Source organism: Sturnira hondurensis, unplaced genomic scaffold (genome assembly GCF_014824575.4).
Source record: "Sturnira hondurensis isolate 20B ecotype Veracruz unplaced genomic scaffold, ASM1482457v3 Scaffold0003090, whole genome shotgun sequence".
Lineage (NCBI taxonomy): Eukaryota > Metazoa > Chordata > Mammalia > Chiroptera > Phyllostomidae > Sturnira > Sturnira hondurensis.
Genome location: NW_028075721.1, coordinates 2,121,345 through 2,146,718, shown reverse-complemented (window position 1 = coordinate 2,146,718; position 25,374 = coordinate 2,121,345). Strand labels below are relative to the sequence as shown.

General features: G+C 39.8%; 1 protein-coding gene across 1 annotated transcript in view; it reads left to right on the top strand.

Moving 5' to 3' along the window:
- Positions 1 to 1,020: 1,020 nt before the first annotated feature.
- The window catches only part of LRRC36 (leucine rich repeat containing 36), a 60,930-nt gene continuing 36,576 nt past the window's right edge, over positions 1,021 to 25,374 (top strand). The window contains exons 1-4 of the mRNA XM_037041509.1: positions 1,021 to 1,108; positions 19,136 to 19,263; positions 22,129 to 22,321; positions 23,098 to 23,194. Of these exons, the coding sequence (XP_036897404.1) occupies positions 1,039 to 1,108; positions 19,136 to 19,263; positions 22,129 to 22,321; positions 23,098 to 23,194 (488 nt within the window). The 5' untranslated portion in view covers positions 1,021 to 1,038. The remainder of the gene's footprint in view (positions 1,109 to 19,135; positions 19,264 to 22,128; positions 22,322 to 23,097; positions 23,195 to 25,374) is intronic.

The following is a 25,374-nucleotide window of genomic DNA, read 5'->3' as shown; positions in this document are numbered from 1 at the left end:
CTCCTTGAAGGTGAGCCACAGTTCTAGTTGTAGTTCTTCTTTTCTCTTTAAGGATAAAGTAAGACAAGAAGTTCTTGGTTAAGAGGTTAAGAAGTTCTTGCCCCCTTCTTACACATGCATGTCCCATCCTCAGGAGGGGTCTCAAGAGGTACCCACTGGAGTGAGGGTAGGGGTTAAGGATGTGGCTGTTCTTTCCAGCGTTTTCTTCCCCAAGACTGCTCAGGGCTGGTTGGTGCAGAACTATCCCAGTCTGGAGAGAGGACTTGAAGTACTCAGTGGACTGACTGGAGGAAATGCACTGGCTCTAGTATAGACATCCCCATCCCAACCCAAAGAGCACCATCTCTTTTCCACATATCGTTCTCCCCCAAATCAATTTCTAACGCTAGAGCCACCTTATGCTCTTAAAAATAGGACAACTTCTCAGAGCCAAGTTCCCCAACGTTTCCCATCATGCTTCAGAGGGCTGCCTCCCAATCCTTCAGGTCTGGAAACCCTCCTCCCCGATTTGCCCACCCATGCACCGCCTTGACCCAGAGTCAACAGCCACAAGAGCTGAGATCAAAAGACCTTCACCCTGTCAAGAGGCACACGCCTACTCATGAGACCTGGAATCCCCCAAATCTTCAAAGACAGAACACTTCATCCCTCGAAGCAGGAGCGTTCCTCCATTTCCTCGGACCCAGCACCCGGGCCCTTCCAAGCTGGGGCCATATCCCCTCATGTCCCAGAGCCAGTAATCTAACCCTAGAGCCATAATCCTCCACCGCAACGTCCCCACCCCGCTCCAATTTGCCGTTGTAGGGTTTTGGCGCCCCCACCAGGGCAGGCTCCATACCATGGTTCGGACCCCGGCGGGCGGGCAGGCGCGTGACCGTGGCAATAACGGCCAGCCCACCGGTGCTCAGGGAGGGGGCGGGGGCGGGGCCTAACAGCGCGGGGCGGGGCCTGGCGCGCGCTGGGCGGTCTCGAGGGCCGCTACAGGTGAGCGCAGTGGAGTGGAGCGGCGCTGCGGGGCTGCCGGGCGGCCAGGCAGGGATGGCGGAGCAGTGGGAACTGGACGAGGAGGGCGTTCGCCGCCTGGGGGCGCTGACTCTGGAGCAGCCCGGTAGGGCCAGGCGGGGAGCCTGGGGTCTCAGGCTGAGGGGAGAAAACTGCGGCGGAGGCCGGGGAACCTGAGGTAGACGTGGGGGGAACGGTGGTGGAGGAGAGGTCCCTGAGGCGGAAGAGAGCTTACTGAGGCAGAATGGTTACACTCAGGTGCAGGCGAAGGAACCGAAGTAACCGGGGAGTCTGGGGCGGAAGGTGAGAAATTGAGCAGAAAAACGAGATTAATGGGGCACTGCAGCTGGACCACAGATCTAGACAGTGTCTGAACTGAGCCCCAAGAGGGTTGTTGGCGGGAGAAGGAAGATGCTGAAAAGGATGTTTGAGGTCGAGGTCGAGGTGCTATTGAGGAGGCAGTTCATTTTGGCAGTTTCTGAAACTTCCGACCCAGTGGGACTAGTTTGGGTGAAATGTTCTTCGTCCAGTCTCCTGCTCATGAATTTGGCCATTTCTTTGATCACTCCGGATGTGTAGCCTCCTTTTAAGAGACACTCAAAAAGGAGCCGGATGTGAGGGCAATAGCATCTGATCTCTCAAGGCGCTTAGGTCAAGACCTCAGCCCTGCCTTGGTCCTAGAGATAAAACTGGCTGAGTGATTCCTGACCCGATCTTTGTCCTGGGCTCTGACTCACACAGCTTGCTCTCTGAGTTTCTATGAAGTAGAAATGTTGGGTAAGTTACTAGCGTTCCTAATTCAACTTTTACCTTTCCTGAATTCACTGTATCGTTAATGCCAAGCCCTGTGTTGAGTGCTTTCCTTGCATTATTTAATCCCTCCCCCCGAAAAGCCTGTGAGGCAGACGCTGTCATTGCTCCCATTTCACAGATGAGTAAAATTAGGTTTAGACTCTTGCCCAAAGTCACGGAGCCCACAGTAATGCAGCCAGGGTTCATTAACCCAGGACTCTGATTTCAGAACTTGCGCTCTAATCATAATAAAAAGTTGCCTTTCTTGCTTCTAGCACCTTTTACCTGTGGGATATGAAATAACTTGGTTTTATTTTATTTAAACATTATTATTTAAAGTTTATCAAAATTAGTGCATGTTAGTAACAGTCAAACATTATATGAGGATATTGATCTTCCTTTCTCTTGAAATCTTCCCCTGCCCCCAACCAAAGATAATGGTTTGTTGTACAGATAGATCGATGTCTATATCTCAGGTTTATTATTTTTTAATTTTCCAAATTACTTTGAACTTCCCTATCTTACAAGTTAGCTGAGAAAAGCTTTACTGGCTTACACAGTTTTGCACGTTTCTTGCCTTTAAAAAAATGTATGTTGATTCCGTTTGATTTGGTAAGGGGTTGGGGTAGGTGTGTGGGGTAGGGGGTGGCACATATCCCTTGCACTCTCCAGCCAGGACAATATGTGGCAGATTTATTTTTGCTTGTTTTCATTTGCTTGCTTGTTTTTATAACAGGCATTTGAATAACAAAATTGTGCTCATTCTGACAATTCCAACAATACTGATGTAATAGGCTCCCATACATTTTTTCTAAAAATTATGCAGCTTTGTTTTTCACATTAAGTCTAATCTATGTTGAGTTTATTTTTATATGTGATGTATAATATCATATAATTGTATCATTTAATGCTGATAGCCAGTTTCCCCAGAATTTGTATATTTGTTAGTGGTATCCAACAGTAAGTTTTGATAACCGGTAAAGTCATCAGTGTACCTCTCCTTACCTTTCCCCATTTATCTCCTCTTCATCCTTCAAAATTGTCTGAGCTATTCTTGGCCCTTTATTTTCTTCTGACAATTTTAGAATCAGCTTGTCAATTTCCACGAAAGCATTTTTAGTCAGGGGTGTGACCTGATCTAATAGTCATTTAAAAATTATTACTCTTATTCATTAGAAGCCTATTACAGTAGTCCAGAAAAGAGATAACAAACAGCTGACTGCACTGGATGGAGGAGTCAAGGTGTATTTTGTGGGCAGACAGGATGGGAATTACAAAGAAATTGAAAATGGGAGATTAAGGAACAGGGAAATTCAAAGATAACATTTAGTCTTAAGATATTGCTGGTGGATAGTTGTGGTATTTATTGAAGGCAAGAGAGAGTGGAGACTGAGAAAGACAGGTTTGGGGAAAGGGAATTGAGAGAGCTGTTGAGAGCATGTTAAGATATCTGTTAGACATTCAAGTGTGAGATTTTTTTTTCAGCAGTTAGATATATAAGTTTGGGTCTCAGAGGAGAGGTCAGGGTTAAAGATACACATTTTGGAGACATTAGCAAACAGGTGATATTTAAAGCCTCGGGAACAGATAAACTTGCCTAACTAGAGAATGCGGATGGAGAATGTAAGAGGCTTAAGAGTCAGCCTTGGAGTGTTCCAATGTTTACAGGTTAAATAGAGGAGGAGGTGTGTGGTGTCTTGGAATTTACAAGTGGGTAGTGTATCAGGGAAGTAATGGTCATCTGTGCCAAATGCTATTAACAAGCTGAGCAAGTTAAATGTAGAGAAGTGTCTGTTAGATTTGTAATATGGAGCTCACTGGGGACTTTGACTAGGAGTGTTTGGGGAGAGAGGGGAGGAGAGAAGCCAAACTGGAGTAGGACAAAAAGGGAGAAGAGATAGTGAGGGAGAAGAGATATGTGAGGTAAGAAACTTTGCTGAGAAATTTGGTTATAAGGAGAATACAGAAATGGAATGGTAGCTGGAGGATATGATGTGAGATCAAGAACAAGGTTTTAAAGAGTCTATATATATGACCATATTTGTAAGCTGATGATAATTATTTGGCAGGAAAAATATGTACTTATATATATTTTTTGCTTTTTAAAATAATTTTATTAAATTACTATATGAGTACTATAATAATTGCACAGTAAAAGTAAGTCTTGACCCTTTCCCCCCTGGCACTGACCCAGTTCTTCCTAAAGGCAATCACCGTTACCAATATCTTGTATAGCTTTGAGAAATATTCTTTACATATGTAAGTATGTAGCACTTGTTTTATTATGGCAATTCACAAATATATGCAAGAGTAGAGACAAAAGAATAATGAACTCCCATCACCCTACCTAAACAGTTGTCATTAATTTATGGCCAGTCTTTCATTAGACCTCACCTATCCTCTACCCACCCTCAACCCTCTGCACTATTTATTTTGAAGCAAAGCTCACATATGTGATTTAACCCATAAATATTTAGTATGTATCTTCAAAAGATAAAAACTTTTTTAAAAATCACATATAAAACCTAAAAACATATTGAACAGTAATTTCTTAGTATCATCACATATCAACCAGTATTCTCATTTCTTCAGTTCCTACAATTTTTGTTTTGAAATCAGAATTTGTATAAGGTCTATTAGAATTGACTTTTGTCTTACATAATATTTGATCTATAGGGTCCCCCTCTTTTTCCCTTGCATTTTCTATTGTATTTGAAGAAACTAGGTGACTTGTTTCAAATCATTTCTTATAATCCTGATTTTTCTTATGATATTTCTAAGATAATTAACATTTTCCTATTTTGTTTTTTTTTTCTTTTTTAAGATTATTTATTTATTTATCTTTAGAGGAGAAGGAAAGGAGAGAGGGAGAGAAATATCAATGTATGGTTGCCTCTCATGCGCCCCCTGCTGGCCTGCAACCCAGGCATGTGGCCTGACAGGGACTCGAACCACCATCCTCTGGTTCATAGGCCCACGCTCAATCCACTGAACTACACCAGCCAGGGCTCTTTTTAAATTTTTTTTATTGAATGTATTGGGGCAACATTGGTTAATAAAATGTTATTATGTAAGTTTCAGGTGTGCAGTTCTATAATATATCATCTGTATATTGTATTGTGTGTTCACCACCCCAGGTCAAGTCTCCTTCCATCACTACCACTTATCCCCCCTATACCCTCTTCTACCATCCCCTACTCCCTTTGCCTCTGGTAATTACCATACTATCGTCTGTGTCTATGAGTTGTTCAGTTATTTATTTATTTATTTCGCTTAATCCCTTCACTCTTTTCACTCAGTCCTGCAACACTCCTCCCCTCTGAGAACTATCAGTCTGCTCTTTATCTATGAGTCTATTTCTATTTTGTTGGTCCACATGTAAGTGAAATCATATGGTACTTGTCTCTCTGACTGGTTTATTTCACTTAGCATGATGTTCTCCAGGTCCATCAATGATGTTGCAAAGAGTAAGATTACCTTCTTTTTATGACCAAGTAGTATTGCATTGCATAAATATACTACAGCTTTGTCTTTCCACTCGTCTAGTCACAGATACTTGAGCTGCTTCCAAATCTTGGCTATTGTAAGTAATGCTGGGGTGGATATAGTCTTTCGAATTAGTGTTCTGGGTTTCTTTGGATATATTCCCAGAAGTGGAATCACTGGGTTATAAGGCAGTTCTGTTTTTAATTTTTGATGTAACTCCATACTGTTTTCCACAGTAACTGCACCAATGTGTATTCCCACCAACAGTGCACAACGGTTCCCTTTTTCCACATCCCCATCAACACCAATGCTTGTTGATTTATTGATGATAACCATTCTGACAAATGTGAGGTGATATCTCATTGTGGTTTTAATTTGCATTTCTCTGATGATTAGTAACATTGAGCATCTCTTCATGTATCTGTTGGCTATCATCTATATGTCTCTTTGGAAAAGTGTCTATTCAGGTGCTTTGCCCATTTTTAAATTGGATTTTTTTTTGGTGTTGAGTTTTATAAGCTCTTTATGAATTTTGGATATTAACCCCTTATCGGATGTATCATTGGTGAATATATTCTCCCATTCAGTGCACTGTCTTTTGATTTTGTTGATGGTTTCCTTTGCTGTGCAAATTTTTTTTATTTTCTAAAATTTAGCTATTGATTTTAGAGAGAGGAAGGGGGAGAGAGAGACAGAGAGAGGTGAAATGTTGATTTTGTTGTTCCACTTATTTATACATTCATTGGTTGATTCTTGTATGTGCTCTGATGGGGGATCTAACTCACAACCTTGGCCTATCAGTACAATGCTCTAACCAGCTAAGCTACCCAGCCAGGGCCATAGACACTTTTTAGTTTGATGTACTTCCATTTGTTTATTCTTACTTTTGTTTCCCTTGCCCAAGGCAAGATATCAGAAAAAATATTGCTACGAGAAGTGTCTGATATTTTACTGCCTACATTTCTTCTAGGATTTGAGTCTAACATTAAGTCTTTAATCCATTTGAGTCTAACTGGTTTTGAGTCTAGCATTAAGTCTTTAATCCATTTTGAGTTTATTCTTGTGTATGGTGTCTACCTTGTTTTTTGTATTCCCAATTAATCAGTAGCTAGATTAATCAGTAGCTGGATTAATTAGTAGCTTGATCAAATTCAGGTTCGATTCTTTTTGCAAGACTACTTCATAGATGATGGTATATACTTCCATCAGGAACTATACAATATCTGGTGCTCTTTTTGTGACATTATCAGCCATTGAATATGATTGCCTAGGGTCCATTAATATAATAAGAATTGCAAAATGATAATTTTCTAATTTGATGTTTATTAGCTGTAATACTTATATAAAAAGAAATTTCCTCGCACCAACTATTTGGCTACGCTGGGGTACAGTTTATATAGGAAAGGCAGAATATTTTATTTATTTCACCTTATTTACCAATTTTTGAAAAAATGAGTTGAGTGAGTTGTTTTCTTAGGATCCTCCAAAGATGATCAATGAGAGTTATTATAAACTCATGGAATTAAATGTTTTTGGTGTGTTCCAATCCTCTGCAGTTATTTTCATAATTGGTGCTGAACTTGACTTCTAAGACATTTTTTGTTTTATTTATTGAAACTCTTTCATCATCACATTAAAATATTTATTTGATTATGAATTCAGTTTCCAAGTGAGCTATAAATGGTTTCTATAGAAAGATTACTTGATTTGTTGTTTCATGAATAAAACATGATTTTGCCTATTTAATATATGTAGCCCATATATTAAAATTGGAAGATGATTCTGTGTTCTTGGCATGGGTGATGTGCAATGTTTGATTTGATCCCTGATCTATTTATCTTCACTCTTTATCAACATTGAAACCAAATAATGCATAACCTTTTAAGACCTACACATATGAATTATAAAAGAATGTCTGTCTCTGTGACACTTTACCATTTGAAAGATAATTATGGTTCCCTATATTTATTTTTAATTGTATTTTATTGATTATGGTATTATAGTTGTCCCAGTTTTTCTGCCTTTGTCCCCCTCCACCCAGCACACCCCCACTCTCTCAGGAAATCCCCACACCTTTGTTCATGCCCATTGGTTCTTCGGCTACTCCATTTCTTCTACTGTACTTTACATCCCCATGGCTATTCTGTAACTACCTATTTGTACTTCTTAATCTTCACCTCTTAACCCATTCCCCCCAAAACTGCCTCTCATCTGGCTACTATCAAAATGCTCTCCATATTCATGATTCTGTCTCTGTTCTTGTTTACTTAGTTGTTTTTTAGATTCAATTGTTGATAGATATGTATTTATTGCCACTTTATTATTCATAGTTTTGATCTTATTCTTCTCAAGTCCCTTTAACATTTCATATAATCATGGTTTGGTGATGATTAACTCCTTTAGTTTTTTTCTTGTCTGTTGGGAAGCCCTTTATCTGCCCTTTGATTCTAAATGATAGCTTTGCTGGGTACAGCAATTTTGGCTGTAGGTTCTCACTTTTCATGACTTTGAATATTTCTTACCAACACCTTCCAGCCTGCAAAGTTTATTTTGAGAAATTAGCTGACAGCCTTATGGGAACTCCCCTGTAGGTAACTAACTGCTTTTCTCTTGCTGCTTTTAAGGTTCTCTCTTTATCTTCAACCTGTGACATTTTAACTATAATGTGTCTTGGAATGGGCCTCTTTGCATTGTTTGGGACTCTGTGCCTCCTGGACTTGCTTGTCTATTTCCTTTGCCAAATTAGGGAAGTTTTCTTTCATTATCTTTTTCTTTCTTTCTTTTTTAAAGATTTTATTTATTTATCTTTAGAGGGGAAAGGAAGGAGAGAAGGAGAGAAATATCAATGTATGGTTGCCTCTCGTGAGTCCCCTGCTGGGAACTGGCCTGCAACCCAGGCATGTGCCCTGACTGGGAATCGAACCGCGATCGTGTGGTTCACAGGCCCACGCTCAATCCACTGAGCTACACCAGCCAGGGCTTCATTATCTTTTTCAAATGGACTTCCAATTTCTTGCTCTTTCTGTTCTCCTTCTGGCACCCCAATGTAATGCTTGAAGTTGTCCCAGGGGCTCCTTACTCTATTCTCATTTTTTAAATTCTTTTTCTTTCTTGTTGTTCTGATTGGTTGTTTTCTGTTACCTTTTGTTCCAAATCATTGATTTGATTCTTGGCTTCATCCACTCTACTGTTGTTTCCCTGTAAATTGTTCTTTATTTCAATTAGTGTATACTTCATTTCTGACTGGATCTTTTTTATGCTGTTGAGGTCCTCACTAAGTTCTTAGGCATCCTTATGATCAGCGTTTTGAACTTTGCATTTGGTAGATTGCTTATCTTCATTTCATTAAGCTCCTTTTCTGGAGTATTTATCTGTTCTTCCATTTGGGTCATGTTTCTTTGTCTCCTCATTTTGGCAGCCTGTGTTTGTTTCTGTGTTTTTGGTAGAGCTGCTTTGACTCCATGTCTTGGTAGTGTGGCCTAATGTAATAAGTGTCTCGTAGGATCCAGTGGCACAGCCTCCCCTTTCACCCAAACTGGGTACTTGTTTGGCACCCTCTGTGTGGGCTTAGTACACCTGTCTCTTATAGTTGAGTCTTGATTGCTGCTGGCAGGTCAATGGGAGGGATTTGCCTAGGTCAGTCAGCTTCGAGGACTGGCTCTGACCACTGGCCACCAACCTCTGCCCTCTGTGGAGGATCAGCTGTGCAGGGGTAGGGTGGTGGTGCTCCAAAGTGTCTATAGCTGTCCACTGGGTGCACAGGCTCTGGGGTTTCTTGGGTGGTGGAAGCCAAGGCCAGCCCACCTGTGTTTTGCCTGAGGCCACGCTGCCTGAGCTATAAAGCAATCTACAAATGGCTGCTACTTATGCTGGGCTTGGAGATTCCCAGGTGAAGCCAAGCTGTGAATCTAGGCTGGCTGCTGCTAGTGCTGGGCTTGGGGCCACTTGGAAAGAGGTACGGGGACTGGGGGCTCACTGAGATTGGCTGTTGCTTGTTTGAGAGAACTTAGGAAGTGTGAAACATGAGCCAAGTCCAGCCATTCATATAGAAAAGCCACTCTTAACAGCTTGTTTGGGCTGTAAATTGAGTGAGGTGGAGCCTCAGGAGATTTCCAGGGCAGGGTAAACACTGTTTGCCAAGCTGATAGAGTCTCAGATGTGTCACCTGCCTGCTGGCTCTGCAGCTCATTGGGTGGAGGGCTCAGAAAAGGAACAATGGTCTTTGCCCACCTTCCTGTCTAGGAGAAAGCTGTTCCCCAGCTCTCACCTGATGTCAGGCACTTCAGTTCCTTCCTGTATGTCACTGGTGCCCTTCATGCTCCCACTCTGGTGCTAGAGCTCAGAGTATGAGTCTGTCTTTAAGAAGAACTGCTTGAGACTCAGAAGTTTCTTCCACCAACTCAATCCCCACTGGTTTTTGTAGCCTGAAGTTATGGGGACTTATCTTCCTGTCACTGGAAACCTGGTCTGGAGGCCCTGGTGTGGGTCTGGGACCTCTCGATCCTAAGATATCTCTCCTGAATTTTTATTCACCACACATGGATGTGGGACCAGCCTGTTCAGTGTCTTTGCATCTCTGCCCCTACTACCAGTCTGGATGGAAGTGATTTCTTTATTCCATAGATGTTGGACTCCCATTCAACTCAATTTCTGGTGATTCTGACTGATGGTTGTTCCATAGTTTAGTTGTAATTTTGATGAGGTATAGTTGAGGAGGCGAGCCATGTTTATTTACCTACACCTCCATCTTGACTGAATTATGGTTCCCTTAAAAATGTTAAATGTCTGTTCTTCAAAATAGACTTCAGTGAAAGGCATGAGAAGTGCTGTAAGGCACTGATGGAAATCATGATTGAACTTAGCCACTGTCCCATGGTAACAGACTTTCAGGGTATTAGATTATTGTATACTATAGAAAGAACTACCAATATACTGCCCTCTGAGTCAGGAAATTTTTGTTTGTATTTTTTATATAGTTTACATATTATAACATTTAACGTATACAATTCAGTGTCATTTAGTACACTGTGTAACCATCACCACTATCTAGTTCCAGAACATTTTTATCAGCCCCAAAGAAACCCCATACCCCTTAGGCAGTCACTCATTTCCAGCTCCTCTCAGCCCCTAGCAACCACTAATCTGCTTTCTGTCTCTATGGATTTGCCTTCTTGGTTATTTCTTATATATGGAATTGTACCACATATGGCCTTTTGTGTCTAGCTTCTTTCACATAACATGATATTTTTGAGATTCATCCATATTTTAGCATGTATGGGTACTTTCTCTTTTTAAATTAACAGACTATATTTTTAAATGCAATGTTAAGTTTACAGAAAAACTGAGCAGAAAGTACAGAGTTTCATATGTTCTTCCTCCCTCACACCTTCCCCCCACACAGTTTTCCCTATTATTTATATCTTGCATTAGTGTGGTATATTTATGATTGATGAACCAATATTAATATTAACTCAAGTCTGTAGTTCACATTCGGGTTCACTCTTTGTGTTATACAGTTCTGCGAGTTTCGATAAATATACAGTGTCCTGTGCCCACCATTACAGTGTCAAACAGAATAGCTGCACTGCCCTAAAACCCCCCTGTGCTCCACCTATTTATTCCTCCCTCCCACTGAACCCCTGGCAGCCACTGACCCTTTAACTGTTCCCTTTTCTAGAATGTCATCCAGTTGGAATTACAGAGTATACAACCTTTTCAGGTTGGCTTCTTTCACTTAAAAATATGTGTTTAAGATCCTTCTATGTCTTTCCATTGCTTGATAACTCATTTCTTTTTGTAATAATACACTGTGGATTCATAGTTTGTTTATCCAGTTAATTTTATCAAGGACATCTTGGTTCCACCTAAGTTTTGACAATTATGAATAAAACTGCTATAAACATTGTAGTACAGGTTTCTGCTTGGACATGAAGTTTCAACTTATTTGATTGAAAATACCAAGGAGTGTGATTACCAAATCGTATGGCAAGCTGTGTTTTCCTTTGTGAGAGAGAAACTGCCAAGCTACCTTCTAAAGTGGCTACATCTTTGCATTCCCACCAAAACAAATGAGAGTTTCTGTTGCCCAACCCTGTGGTCTGAGTATCTGACTCCCAATTCATATGTTAAAACCCTAATCCCAGTGTGATGGTATTAAGAAGGGGGGCCTTTGGGAGGTGTTTAAGTCATGAGAGCAGAATCCCCATAAAAGAGATGAATGGCTCTAAGTGGAGTGGCTCAGCTGGTTGGAGATCATCCTGCAAAGTAAAAGGTTGCTGGTTTGATTCTTGGTCAGTGCTTGTGCTGGGGTTGCAGGTTTGGTCCCCGTCAAGTCATGTACGAGAGGCAGCTGATCGATGTTTCTGTCTCACATCGATGTTTCTCTCCTCCTCTTTCTCTTTCCTTCCCCCTCTCTCTAAAAATAAATAATTGAAATCTTTTTAAAAATAAAAGAGATTAATGACTTTTAAAAAAAGAGGCCAGAAAGAAAGCTGCCTTGCCCTCTTCTGTCATGGGAGGACACATCGATAAGCAGGTGGTATGCAGCTGGCAGAGGGCTTTCACCAGAATCTGACTGTGCTAGTACCCTGATCTTGGACTTTCAGCCTCCAGAACTGGGAGAAATAAATGTTTGCTGTTTGTAAGTCACTCAGTCTGCAGTATTTTTTTACAGAAGCTCAGTCTGACTGAAATACCCACATCCTCACCAACATCTGGCATTGTTCGTGTTTTGGATTTTGGTCATTCAAATAAATGTAGTAATATCTCATTGTTTTAATTTGCAATTTCCTACTGACTTATACTGAGCATCTTTTCTTTCTTTCTTTCTTTCTTTCTTTCTTTCTTTTCCATGTATATCTTCTTCCGTGAGTTGTCTGTTTGGGCCTTTTCCCCATTTTTAAGTAGGGTTGTTGTCTTATTGTTGAATCTTAAGAGTTCTTTGTATATTTTGGATACCGCACCTGAGATCCAGATATGTTCATCATCCCAGAAAGTTCTCTCCTGTTTTTTCCAGTCAATCCATCATCCCTACAGTCAATTAATGTCCTGATTTCTACCACCATAGATTGTTTGCCTATTCTTGAATTTCATATAACACAAATCATATAGTATATAGTCTTTTGTGCCTGACTTTTTTTAAGGTTTGGATATTCTTTCAGAGTCCTGAGTAGTATTCCGTTGCATGACTATACTCCATTTCTTTTTCATCTTAAATATGTATTTAGTGTTGTATTAAAAACTTATTGCCAAAACCAAGGTCACCTAGATTTCCTCCTGTCTTATATTTTTAAAGCTTTATAGTTATACCTATAACTTATATCTAAGAGACATTCTCCATTTTTAAAAATTATAGTAAAATATCTATAACATAAAACTTACCATTTTAAGCATTTTAAGTGCTCGGTTAAGTAGCATTAAATGCATTCACAGGACTTCCGCCAAGATGGAGGCATAGGTGGAAACACTGTGCCTTTTCCCACAACCAAGTTTGAATACAACAAAGGTTTGGAGAACAAAGACACAGCCAAAAAACAGAAAATTGAACTATATGGAAGTCTGACAACAACGAACCCTTCAACCGGGTCGGTAAGAGGGGCGGAGACAGCAGCGGAGCAAGGTCAGGCAGGAAAGATCCCTCGACCCAGGCACACAGGCAGTGCGGACTCAGTCAGGGTGCAGGGCAGACTGACCGCAGTCACACATTCGCGCACAGTGAGACAGACCGCGCAGGACCCAGCGGGCAAACCCAGTGGTGGAGGGCTGACTGCGGTGGCACATTCGCGTGCAGTGGGACGAAACGCAAGGGCCCCGGTGACAGTGGCGGCAGCGGGAGGCGGCAGTCGGGACCGCCATTGCTTCTCTTTGGCCCCACCCCCACATACAGCGTCCCAACCCAGGGACTGAGTTGCCCTGCTCTGGTGAACACCTAGGGCTCTGATACGTAACAGGCACGAACAGTCCAAAAGGTGGCTCAAGAAGAACTCAAAGCCCCAGAGCCGATAACTCTAAGTGACCAAGAAATAGCCAGCCTCTCAGATGTACAGTTCAAAATACTGGTCATCAGGATGCTCACAGAACTGGTTGATTATAGTCACAAATTAGAGGAACATATGAAGGCTAAACTAATTGAAATGAAGGGAAATGCACAGGAAACCAATAGTGATGGAAAGGAAACTGGGACTCAAATCAATGGAATGGACCAGAAGGAAGAACAAAACATCCAACCAGAAAAGAATGAAGAAATGAGAATTCAAAAAAATGAGGAGAGGCTTAGGAACCTCCAGGACATCTTTCAATGTTCCAACATCCGAATTATAGGGGTACCAGAAGGGGAATAGGAACAGCCACAAGTGGAAACTTATTTGTACAAATAATAAAGGAGAACTTCCCCAGTCTGGCGAAGGAAATAGACTTCCAGGAAATCCAGGAAGCTCAGAGAGTCCCAAAGAAGTTGGACCCAAGAAGGAATACACCAAGGCACATCATCATTACATTAGCCAAGATGAAAATGAAGGAGAGAATCCTAGAAGCAGCAAGAGATAAGGGGACAGTCACCTACAAAGTAGTACCCATCAGACTGTCAGCAGATTTCTCAAAAGAAACCTTACAGGCAAGAAGGGGCTGGAAAGAGGTATTCCAAGTCATGAAATCCAAAGACCTACATCCAAGATTGCTTTATCCAGCAAAGCTTTCATTTAGAATGGAAGGACAGATAAAGTGCTTCTCAGATAAGGTCAAGTTCAAGGAGTTCATCATCACCAAGCCCTTATTATAGGAAATGCTAAAGGGACTTATCTAAGAAAAAGAAGATGAAAAATATGAACAGTGAAAGGACAGCAAACTCACAGTTATTAACAACCACACCTAAAACAAAAGCAAACCAAGAGGACAGCTAGATCAGGAGTGGAACCATAGAAATGAAGAACACATGGAGGGTTAGCAACAGGAGAGTGGGAGGAGGAGAAGGGGGGAGAAGGTACAGAAAATAGCATAGAGAGTAGGTAGAAAACAGATAGGGGGGAGGGCAAGAATAGTAGGGGAAATATAGAATCTAAAGAACTTGAGACACGTGGTTATAAACTAAGGGGGGGAGAATGGTGGGGGAGGGAGTGTGCAGGTGGGGGGAATGAAGGGGGGGGAATAGAACAACTGTAATGGTATAATCAATAAAATATAATAAGTAAATAAATAAATAAATGCATTCACAATGATGTACAACCACCACTGCCATTCATATCTAGAACTTCATCTTCTCAAATCAAAACTTTGTACCCTTTAAAAAATAACTCACTGTTCCCACCTACCCTTGGCCCCTGACAACCCCCTTTCTATTTTCTGTCTCTATGAATTTGACTATTCTAGATACCTGATGTGAGTGGAATCAGACAGCATTTTTACTATTTAATTTTTAAATTAATTAATTAGTTTATTTTTTTAACGATTTTATTTATTCATTTTTAGAGAGAGGAGAAGGGAAGGAGAAAGAGAGGGAGAGAGACATCAATGTGTAATTGCCTGGTGTGACCCCTACTGGGGACCTGGCCCACACTTCAGGCATGTACCCTGACTGGGAATCAAACTGGTGACCCCTTGGTTTGCAGCTGGCACTCAATCCACTGAGCTACACTAGCCAGTGCTAAATTTATTTTTAGACAGAGGGGAAGGGATGGAGAAAAAACGGAGAGCATAGATGTGTGGTTGCCTCTCATACGCCCCCTACTGGGGCCCTCCTGCAACCTCGGCTTGTGCACTGATTGGCAATCAAACCAGTGACCCTTTAGTTTCACAGGCTGGCATTCAATTCACTGAGCCACATCAGCCAGTAATATTTTTACTTTTGCTGTGCCTCACTTATTCCACTTAGCATAATGTTTTAAAGGCTCATCCATGTTGTAGCATGTATCAGAATTTTCTTCTGTTTGAAGGCTGAATAAAATTTAACTGCGACTACATTTTGCTTGTCCATTCATTCATAATAGACATCTCCACCCTTTGGCTATTGTTATGTTCCTCTGAAGATGAGTGGACAAATATCTGTTAGATTCCCTGTTTTTAATTCTTTTGGAGGTATACTGGAAGTAGAATTGTTCTCTCTCTCTCTCTCTCTTGTTTTTTGTTCTGGTACTCATTTCTGAAGTTACCTTTTAATTTTATTTTTATTATTTCTTATGTTCTGTCTTTACTATTTTTAAATCTTCCTTTTTTCCAATAATTTTCTGAATTCTTCTAATTTACATTTTTCAGCACTGAACTTTTTGTCTTGGGATACCTTTATGTTCTTAAAAATTATTAAGGAGTTCAGAGAGCCTTTATTAATGTAGTCCATATCACCAATATTTACCCTACTAGAAAACTGACAAAAATTTAAAATATTTATTAACTGATTAAAATATAACACTAACATACCCATTATATGTTAACATAAATAATATTTTTGAAAAACAACTATATTTTCCAAAATAAAAAAAACAGTGAAAGGAGGAAGTTTTATATTCCTGTTTTATATTCTTTTTTTTTAAGATTTTATTTATTTATCTTTAGAGGGGAAGAGAAGGAGAGAGGGAGAGAAATATCAATGTATGGTTGCCTCTCGTGTGTCCCCTGATGGGAACTGGCCTGCAACCCAGGCATGTGCCCTGACTGGGAATCGAACCGCGATACTCTGCCTATTTTATATTCTTACAATTTTTTTAATGTCTTAATTGAAGACAGCCAGATTCCCATATATGCTTCTGTATTAAATCTGTTATGATATGTTGTTTTGGTTGAAATATATTTTTATAAACCCCACCTTACACAAATATGTTGTTGGAAAAGGAAGGAATATTTTAATACCTTTTTCAGAGAATTGTGGTTATTCTTATTTGATGTGACATTAAAAATGGACAAATGGTAATTTCTCAAAGTTGAGTCATATGTGGAATCTAAAACCATGACAGTGTATTTTTTTTGCACTCTATTACATTAAAACCCATTGGTATATCTTGCATTTAAGTGGATCTTTTATGCATACATGATTTTGTAACATCATGCCTTAGTCATTTGATAAATATTAACTGTCTGAGATATGTAAATCTTCTAAATATTGGTAAGTTTCATTATATAACATTAAAAAATCCTGTTTGTTAATATAATCACCAATCTCATTCAAAAAGTCTTTACCACTGATTGGTGTAGCTCAGTGGGTTGGGCATCAACCCAAACCTGAAGGTCACTGGTTTGATTTCCAGTCAGGGCACATGCCTAGGTTGCCGGCCAGGTTCACTGTTGGGGGCGAGCAAGAGGCAACCCACTGATGTTCTTCTCATACCTCAATGTTTCTATTCCTCTTTTTATTCTTCTCTTCCTCTCTCTCTAAAAAATAAATGAGTAAAATCTTTTTTAAAAGTCTTTAAATGTTAGGAAACTCAAGTTCATGGTGGCAAATACAAGTTTTCCAAAATTCTAATTTCTGCTCGGAAGCTCAGATGTTATGATCGACAATAATTACTATGAGTTGTTTTCCTGAAGTGACAGGCTCACTTTGTTTATTTCCAAGAAAATTTCTGCCACATATCAGGTCTGAATAACCATAATATGTCAGTTTTTTTCCAAGTTAAAATGGTATCCCATTAAAAAGTGGCCTGACATCTCAAAAATCATACAAGTGTTTTCCCTCAAGACATCCACCACATATCAATATAAGACAGAAGTACTTCATATATACTTCCCATTTAGTCACACAATGTAAAAAAGACATGTGCTCAAGCATCAAGATTTATTAAAATTATCCATTTTTACTGCTTTCTCAAGGGCATTCTCAAGTGTAACTGGCTTCTTAAAAACTGCAAGCATACAGTGGCGAAGAATACAATGACCATCTTACAGATGAGGTTTGGTGCTACTGTCTTGATTCATCCTAAGGCCCCTGTAGTTTTGCTTTTTCTCCATAATTGCAAATGTCAACACAGTGAAAAAGCTAATCAGTGCTTTGCTATAATTATGAAAATAATTGTCTAAAGTAGTTTTGATTTTGTGGTCCCCGTACATTGTCTCAGGCACCTGCAGGGGTCTAGGGACCCACACTTTGAGAACTGTTATGTTTTGTTACACTGTCTTTTAGCTTGCTTTGAAATACTAAGTTACAATTTTCATTTGTTTTGTGGATATTACTTTCTGGAGTGCTGTCATTCTTTAGTGATGTTGTTATGCTCTTTTTTCTTTTAATAACCTCATATAAAATTTGACCGTAATCCTTTTCTGTGGTTTTTGCTTAAGTGCAGTAAATTTTACTATACTTTCAGATGAGAAGGGTGGGTCAGAATAGCTTTTCTAGTTTCAAAGTTTTGGAGATTTCTTTTCTGTTGTGTTCACAAAATACTAAAAAATAGGGCTTTGTACTCCCCAGTATCTGCCATCTTTGCTTCCCTCCCACACTTATATTTGCTCTTTCTCTTTCCTTTGAACCTGTTTCTCTGTCCTATTCCGCGTTGATTCTGCTCCCACTAAGTCCTCTCTGGTGTGGGTAGTGTCTTGAAATGGATCTTCAGTTTACTACTTTCTAGAATTTATAGGTCCTAGACTGCTCCAGCAGCTTAAGACCTTATTTCAATGCAGTCCCCTGGCACTCGCCTGCAAATTGAGTCCTGCAAATTGGAACCTCCTTTCAGTTTTCATTTTAAATATTTTATTTATTTTTAAAGAGACAGAAAGGGAGGGAGAAAGAGAAACACTGATGTGTGAGAGAAACGTAGATGGTTGCCTCTCACATACCCCAACACAAAACAAATGAAGCGTGTAACCTGACCAGGATTTGATCTGGCAGCCTTTTGGTTTGCAGGCCTGCCTCCTTTCGGCTTTGATTGTATTCTCAGTTTGGCCCATCACACAGACTTGCCCGTGAGTGCCTATTAACAGTTTTGAGGTTCTCCTCTTTTCAGTGCTCTTAGAAGTCTAGTTGACACATCTGTCTCCCTCCTTCTCTCTCCCTCTCTCCATATACTCTCCATATATACACACACACTTTATATATATTCTTTATATATATTTTAAAGTATATGTGTACACGTATACACACTTTAAAGTGAAGTTATACACACACAATCACACTTTCCTCACTTAATATATGTCTTGGAGATCTTTCCATATGAGCATCTATAAATACATCTCATTCTTTTTAATGACTGCATAACAGTAATTAACACACATACATAGCACTCACCATATGTCTGGTGCTAAGTTTTGTATACATATTCATTTAATCCTACAACACCTTATGAATTAAATACTGTTATTTTTATGTAACAGGTGAGTAAACTAATGCACAAAGAAGTTAAGTGACCAAAAAAAAAAAAAGAAGTTAAGTGACTTGTACAAGTTCACAGATCTAGTACATTTCCCATTGTATCAACATACTGCTATTTGGGACATCTAGTTCTATTCTTCTGCGATGGACCTTTTCTTTGATGGACCCTTTTCTTTTCTTTTTATTTTTCCAACTCTCCTAAAACCTTTCTGCAGTTGACATCGTTGTGGTATATATTTTATATCTTGGCAAAAATTTGTGAGTATTATCTACAAGGCTATTAACAGTGGGAGTTTGGGGTTTTTTTAAAATTATGTTTTGAGAACTTTTGGAGACTTTAAGTACCTCCTTCAGGGTAATTAGGGAAACCCAAGGGTTTTGTAAAACCAAGGTGTTTATGACTGTTCTAAATTGTACTGTTGCTTTTAAAAGAAAGATCTGATCTTATTAGCCTTGGATGTCGGGCCTTTCACAGGTGAGATATGGGAGGAAGGAAGGAAGGCCTATTTTCACTGACTGCTCTTTATCCAAGCAGAGGGCGTAATATATCTACTGATGATCTCTTTTCAGAATTGGTGGAGTCTCTTTCATTGCAGGGATCTTATGCTGGAAAAATCCATTCCATTGGTGACGCCTTCAGAAATTTTAAAAACCTCCGATCCTTAGATTTATCAAGAAATTTGATCACTAGCCTGAAGGTAAGTTCTGCATTCACTGATCAGCCAGTTCAGCCTATTTATTTATTTACTTAACCCTCATCCAAGGACATGCTTATTGATTTTAGAGAGGAGGAAAGAAGGGAGAGAGAGGAAGAGAACATCAGTTGGTTGCCTCTCATTTTATGGGACGATGCTCCAACCAACAGAGCCACACTGGCCAGGGCTTATTTATTTTTTAAAGGGAAGAAATAAGAGATAGATAATGTCAGCTAGGGAAATATTGCATCTTCTTTTTAAATGTTTCTAAACTAAATTTTATTATTCACTGTAAAATTCTTTCAACTTTGTTCTATGTTTGAAATGTTTTATTTTTTATAAAATATTGGGAAAATTCGCCCTGGCTGGTGTGTCTCAGTGGATTGAGCACGGGCCTGTGAACCAGACGATCGAGGTTCGATTCCCAGTCAGGGCACATGCCTGGGTTGCAGGCCAGTTCCCGGCAGGGGACACACCAGAGGCAACCATACATTGATATTTCTCTCCCTCTCTCCTTCCCTTCCCCTCTAAAGATAAATAAATAAAATCTTTTAAAAAAATAAAATAAAATATTGGGAAAATTCCTTTTGTACTAGGAAAAACTACATTAAATTATCGCAACCTAGAGCAATAGTACACATTTTAATATGTGGAAAAAAATTATGAGGAGCACTTATAAAAGTATAGATTCTTAGTCCCTACTCCAAGAGAGATTCTGAGTTAGTGGGTCTGATGTGGGCTCAGGAAATATACCAGGGATGGCATTCATATGCGGAACACACATGAAGAAACACTGGACTAAGTTGTTAACTGTGAGTTTTTTCAAGGAAGAGGAGGAAATGGTGGCCTTGAAAACAAAAATTTCCAGATCAGGGAACGGTGGAGCAAAGGGCAGTGCAGGAAATTGAACAGCGTGTGAAGAATAGTAAACACACTAAATACACAAAAAGAGCTCTATGGACATAAGCATGCGCACACAGAGGTGTTTCTGCCACATGTTCCCATTTTGCCCAGCTGTGTACCTGTCTCGATAAAGCCCTTCTTTGCAAGACTAAAGGTGAAAAACTTTGAGATGCTATGTAGGATTAGTTCATGATCTGCTGGATTATTCTGCCAATTTTGCACTTCCTAGGGGATACTTGTTCAACAATACAAGCCAGAGCCAATGTGAGTGTCTAAAACTAAGGGCCCTAAAAGAGGAAGTCCAAATTTCCAGCTAGGACTCTAAAATGCAGGAACTCCAAGTTGAACTAGGGCTTTAGATTATTTGGTAGCGGCCATTTGTATTGGGCCCACCAGATTCAGAAAGTATTAATTCAGAGTTGCTTAGGTCTTCTCTTTTCACATGTATTTTTTTCTCTTATTCAGGCTAAAATAATTAAGTGAACAATGCTATAATTTGTTTTATACTCTTTTTCTTTCCACTTCTGTAAAATGGATATAAAACTGTTGCGAAGATTGACCAAATTAACGTATGTAGTCACATACAACATTTATAAGACTCCTGGTACAGTGCTTCATATAGGAAACAGTCAGTGTTAGTTTTCTACATTTTTTTCATCTATGATTTATCTACATATATTAATCTCTATTAATTCTGACTCATTTTGCTTAGTTTTCCCAGGGGAGATATGTTTTATGATTATTTCTAGTGTAACTTTGGGGAATATATGAATTCATGCCAACTAGGAAAAGTGGAAGGAGAAGTCATTTCCTTGATTTTTACACTGAGAGGCATTAAAAGATTTCTTGAGCTGGGGCATTAGACACATTTAAAGACAGTCATAATGGTGTATTTCCCTGAGAGTGTGGCCAAGGGCACTGGTGAGTATTCTAACCACCATCCCTTTCACAATATAGAAATTAATGGAATTGAAAAAGCCGTAAAGAAATGCATCAGTGTGTAAACAGGGTTCTATCTGTAAATGTTTTGTATGTATCTTTGAGTTTTCTAAACTATCTGCAATGAGAAAAGGGCTATTTTAAGTGGGAGAAGAATAAAAACATTATTTTATAAATACATGGTAGAAAATAATTTTAACTTTTTGAAATAACTTTTAATGACAGTTCTTTTTATGGTAAGCATTTTTATTACTGAAAGTATTTGATTATACATATTATATACATGTTTTGAAGCATTATCCTAAAATTCAGTGTTGGACAAAGGCAGCAAACTAGTCAAATACATGAACATTAAACAGTTATTTTCAGTGATAGGTTTCAGCAAAGGAAGAATATTGTAGCTTTTCCTCTGAGTTTCCCAGTCCTGATTCTGTTGTTGCCAAATAAATGGAGGGGTGGGATTTCTAAAGCTGCAGAAGGAGAACTAAAGAAGGAAAAACTTGCTTATATGGTGGCGGTGACTCTGAAAGGGGAAACAAGGACGAGAGGGGTTCTGGACTGGTCCAGGAGGGAAGACCTGGAGATAGCATTGTTTTATTTTCCCATATAGCCCATTGACCTTCTCCCCCAGAACCATCTCTTTTTCCCACCTCCCTTCCTCCTATAAATTGTGGTGTTTCTGAGGTCAGGAGTGTGGTTGTGACAAGAGTGAGAGAAGGGCAAAAGGGACCTGCCTGGCTGCCACTGGGAAGGACTGGGTTGGGAGAGTGATCAGGAAGTAACGGAAGTAGAGAATTCACTGCAGCTATTTAAATATTAGGTTTTGTAAAGGAGGCAATGTATGAGATCTGTGAATTATTAACCCTGTAGTATTCTTATTCTCAGAAAAAGAGAGTTGCAACCCTGCTTTTCTCATTGATGACTTGCGTTACATGTTTATGAATGGAAAATATATTTCCACCTTTATTTATGAGATTCCTAGTCCTTATCAACATGCAGTTTCATAATGTGGTCTTTTCTTTGCAGGGCATCCAGTATTTATGTTCACTCCAAGACCTGAATTTATATTATAACAACATTCCTTCATTAGTGGAGGTGTCCCGCCTGCAGCCTTTACCCTTCCTCAAAGAATTAGATTTGAGACTCAATCCTGTTGTCAGGAAAGATACAGATTATAGGCTTTTTGCTGTGTACACACTACAAACTCTGGAGAAACTGGGTGAGACCCTCCTCCCCTGTTACTTGCCCCAGAATCTTACTTTAAACCAGCTGCCTCTTAATTTTTCAATGTTGGCTCAAAGTGTACACTGGCAGGATATATTTGTTTATTAGTCAATATTTATGTAACTCTTTTGTTGGCAGGATGTATGACAAGTCCTTTTATTGTTTAGTGAATGACAATCTATGATTTTATCAGTTACTTCCAGCTTTAGTTTTTTCAGCTGATGGTTTCACCACCATTTCCTCCCCAACAAAAAGTTTCCAGGTTGAAATTTATTTTTCCAGATGCCTCAACTTTGTAACTATATTAGCAGTAGAAAATAAATATAACTCTTTGGGGCTGTACTGGCAAGGAACAATAAATATTCCTTCAAATTAGCTAGTCTATTTCTTTATAATGTTATTGTTGAATAAATCTTTATTGATATAAAATTTGATTTCACATGTTCCTGAGAAGGTCATTGTAGGGAAACTAAGAGAAGTCTCTCAGAAATGGTGTAACTTTCAGCTTTAAGATTAGGCCATTGAGGTCGTTTGCTGCCCAAGTGAGCTCTACTGCAGGCCTGGTTACACCTATGAGGCAGTTGTTGCTATGGTATCCATATAGTCTCCCGGGGTTACTACTTGCTCCAGTGACAACATAATAGTATTATTTTATGACCTGTCTCTAACAAAAGACTGGTCTTTAGTTTTTACTCAGTGATTATGATTTTCTGACTCCCCACTATCTACTTTGAAAAAGAAACATGCTCAGATCATGGTTTTTGCCTCCAGATGACCGAGCCGTACGAGAAAGTGAGAGAAAAGCTGCCAAGCTGCATTTTAGTCAGTTGGGCAACAGTGAAAATTTTCTTTTAGAGGTGGAAAAAAGGTAAGAAGATTCTCTATAAAAAGTTTTTTAGTTTGTATCTGGACATACAGAGCAGTGAATTCCTGCTTAACTTTCTTAATTTTCTGGCAGAAATCTCCACAAAACAGATCCAAGATAAAAGTGTCTATCCAACATATTGAGATTTATCTGGAATGAGGATCTGGCCCTCAGTGGGAACATTTCTGCTTTCCTAAGCTATTGGATCTGTTTTGAATATATTTGTAAATTCTCTAAAGTTGTGTTGAAAGCTTATAGATAGAGATACTGTGAGATAACTTACTATCTGCACAAATGCTTACAAACCTTTCTTGGTAGAGTTATAAATCAGTACCTGGTCTTTTCCTGTTGAAAAAGGAGCATTACATTACCATAGGCAGGGTTGTTAGGAATACGTTTGTTAAAGAATAATAACAGAAGCATTTCTCTACAAAACCAAAAGTAAACAGACTTTGGAGCTCTAAGGTATCTGAGTGGTAGAATTTCTATTCTTTGTTACTAAAACCCTATCAAAATAAGGTACTGTGAAGGGGGGGAATAGAACAACTGTAATGGTATAATCAATAAAATATATATATAAAAAATAAGGTACTGTAACTTCTACTCCAAAACACATGCATTTTTTTAAAGTGGTTTTCTAAGACTTCTGGTTGAGATGGCAGTATAGGCAGACATGGTTCACCTTTTTGCACAACCACATCAAAATTACAACTAAAATATAGAACAGTCATCACTCAGAACTGTCAGAAATCGAGTTGAATGGAAGTCTGACAACTATGGAATTGACCGCGTCCATCCAGACTGGTAGGAGGGATGCAGACAAGGAACAGGCTGGTCCTTCACCCATGTGTGGTAGATAAAAACTCGGGAGGGATATCTCGGGAGCAAGGAGTCCCAGCCCCACACCAGGCCATGCAATCTAGGGTTCCAGAGCCAAGAACAAAAGTCCCTACAACTTCTGGATGGAAAAAACAGAGGGGATTGAGTTAGTGGATAAAGTTGCTGAAGCCCCAACCAGTTCCTCTTAAAGACTCACTCCTTCCAAGTTTCAGCACCAAGGTAGGAGTTTGAAAGGTACCACTGGCATAGAGGGAGAAACTGAGGTATCAGGCAACAAGGTGAACAGAGACCATTGTCCCTTTTCTGAACCCTCTCTGCACACAGCCAGCAGGCTGGTGCTGTATCTGAGACTCCATCAACCTAGCTGACCTGCTGTTTGACCTGCCTCGGAGATCCCCAGAGATTCTGCCCCACCAAGCTTATAGGCCCACCCAAGCTTCTTTTCCATATGAATGGCTGGTCATGGCTTAAGCTTCACAACTGAATCCTCTCAAACAAGCAACAGGTGGCCTCTGTGAGTCCCAGGTCTGGCACTAGCAGCAACCAGCCTATATTCACAGCTTGGCTTCACCTGGGAATCTCCAAGCCCAGCACAAGTAGCAACCACCTCATATTGCTTTATAGCTCAGGCAGTGTGGCCCCAGGCAAAATACTGGTGGGGGCTGACCTTGGCCTTTACCACCTAAGAAACCCCAGGGCCAACCCACCCCCTGGACATCTACAGACCACTTTGTAGCACCACCACCTTACCCTTGAACAGTTGATCCTCCACAGAGGGCAGAGGTTAGTGGTCAGTGGTCACAGCCAGTCTTTTCAGCTGACTGACCTGGGTAATTCTCTCCCATTGACCTGCCAACAGCAATCAAGTCTCAACTATAGGAGACAGATGTACTTAGCTCACATAAAGGGTATACTTTGAGTACCCAGCTTGGGTGATAGGGGAGGCTGTGCCACTGGACCCTACAGGACACCTACTACGTTAGGCCACACTACCAAGACACAAAAGTCAAAGCAGCTCTAATACACAGAAGCAAAGACAGGGAGGCTGCCAAAACAAGGAGACAAAGAACCATGGCCCACATGAAAGAACAGATCAAAACTCCAGAAAAAGAGCTAACTGAAATAGAGATAAGCAATCTATCAGATGCAGAGTTCAAAACACTGGTCATAATGATGCTCAAGAACTTAGTTAGGACCTCAATAGCATAAAAAAATCCAGTCAGTAATAAAGGACACACTAAATGAAATAAAGAACAATTTACAGGGAAACAACAGTAGAGTGGATGAAGCCAAAAGTCAGATAAATGATTTGGAACATAAGGGAGCAAAAACAATCTGCATGA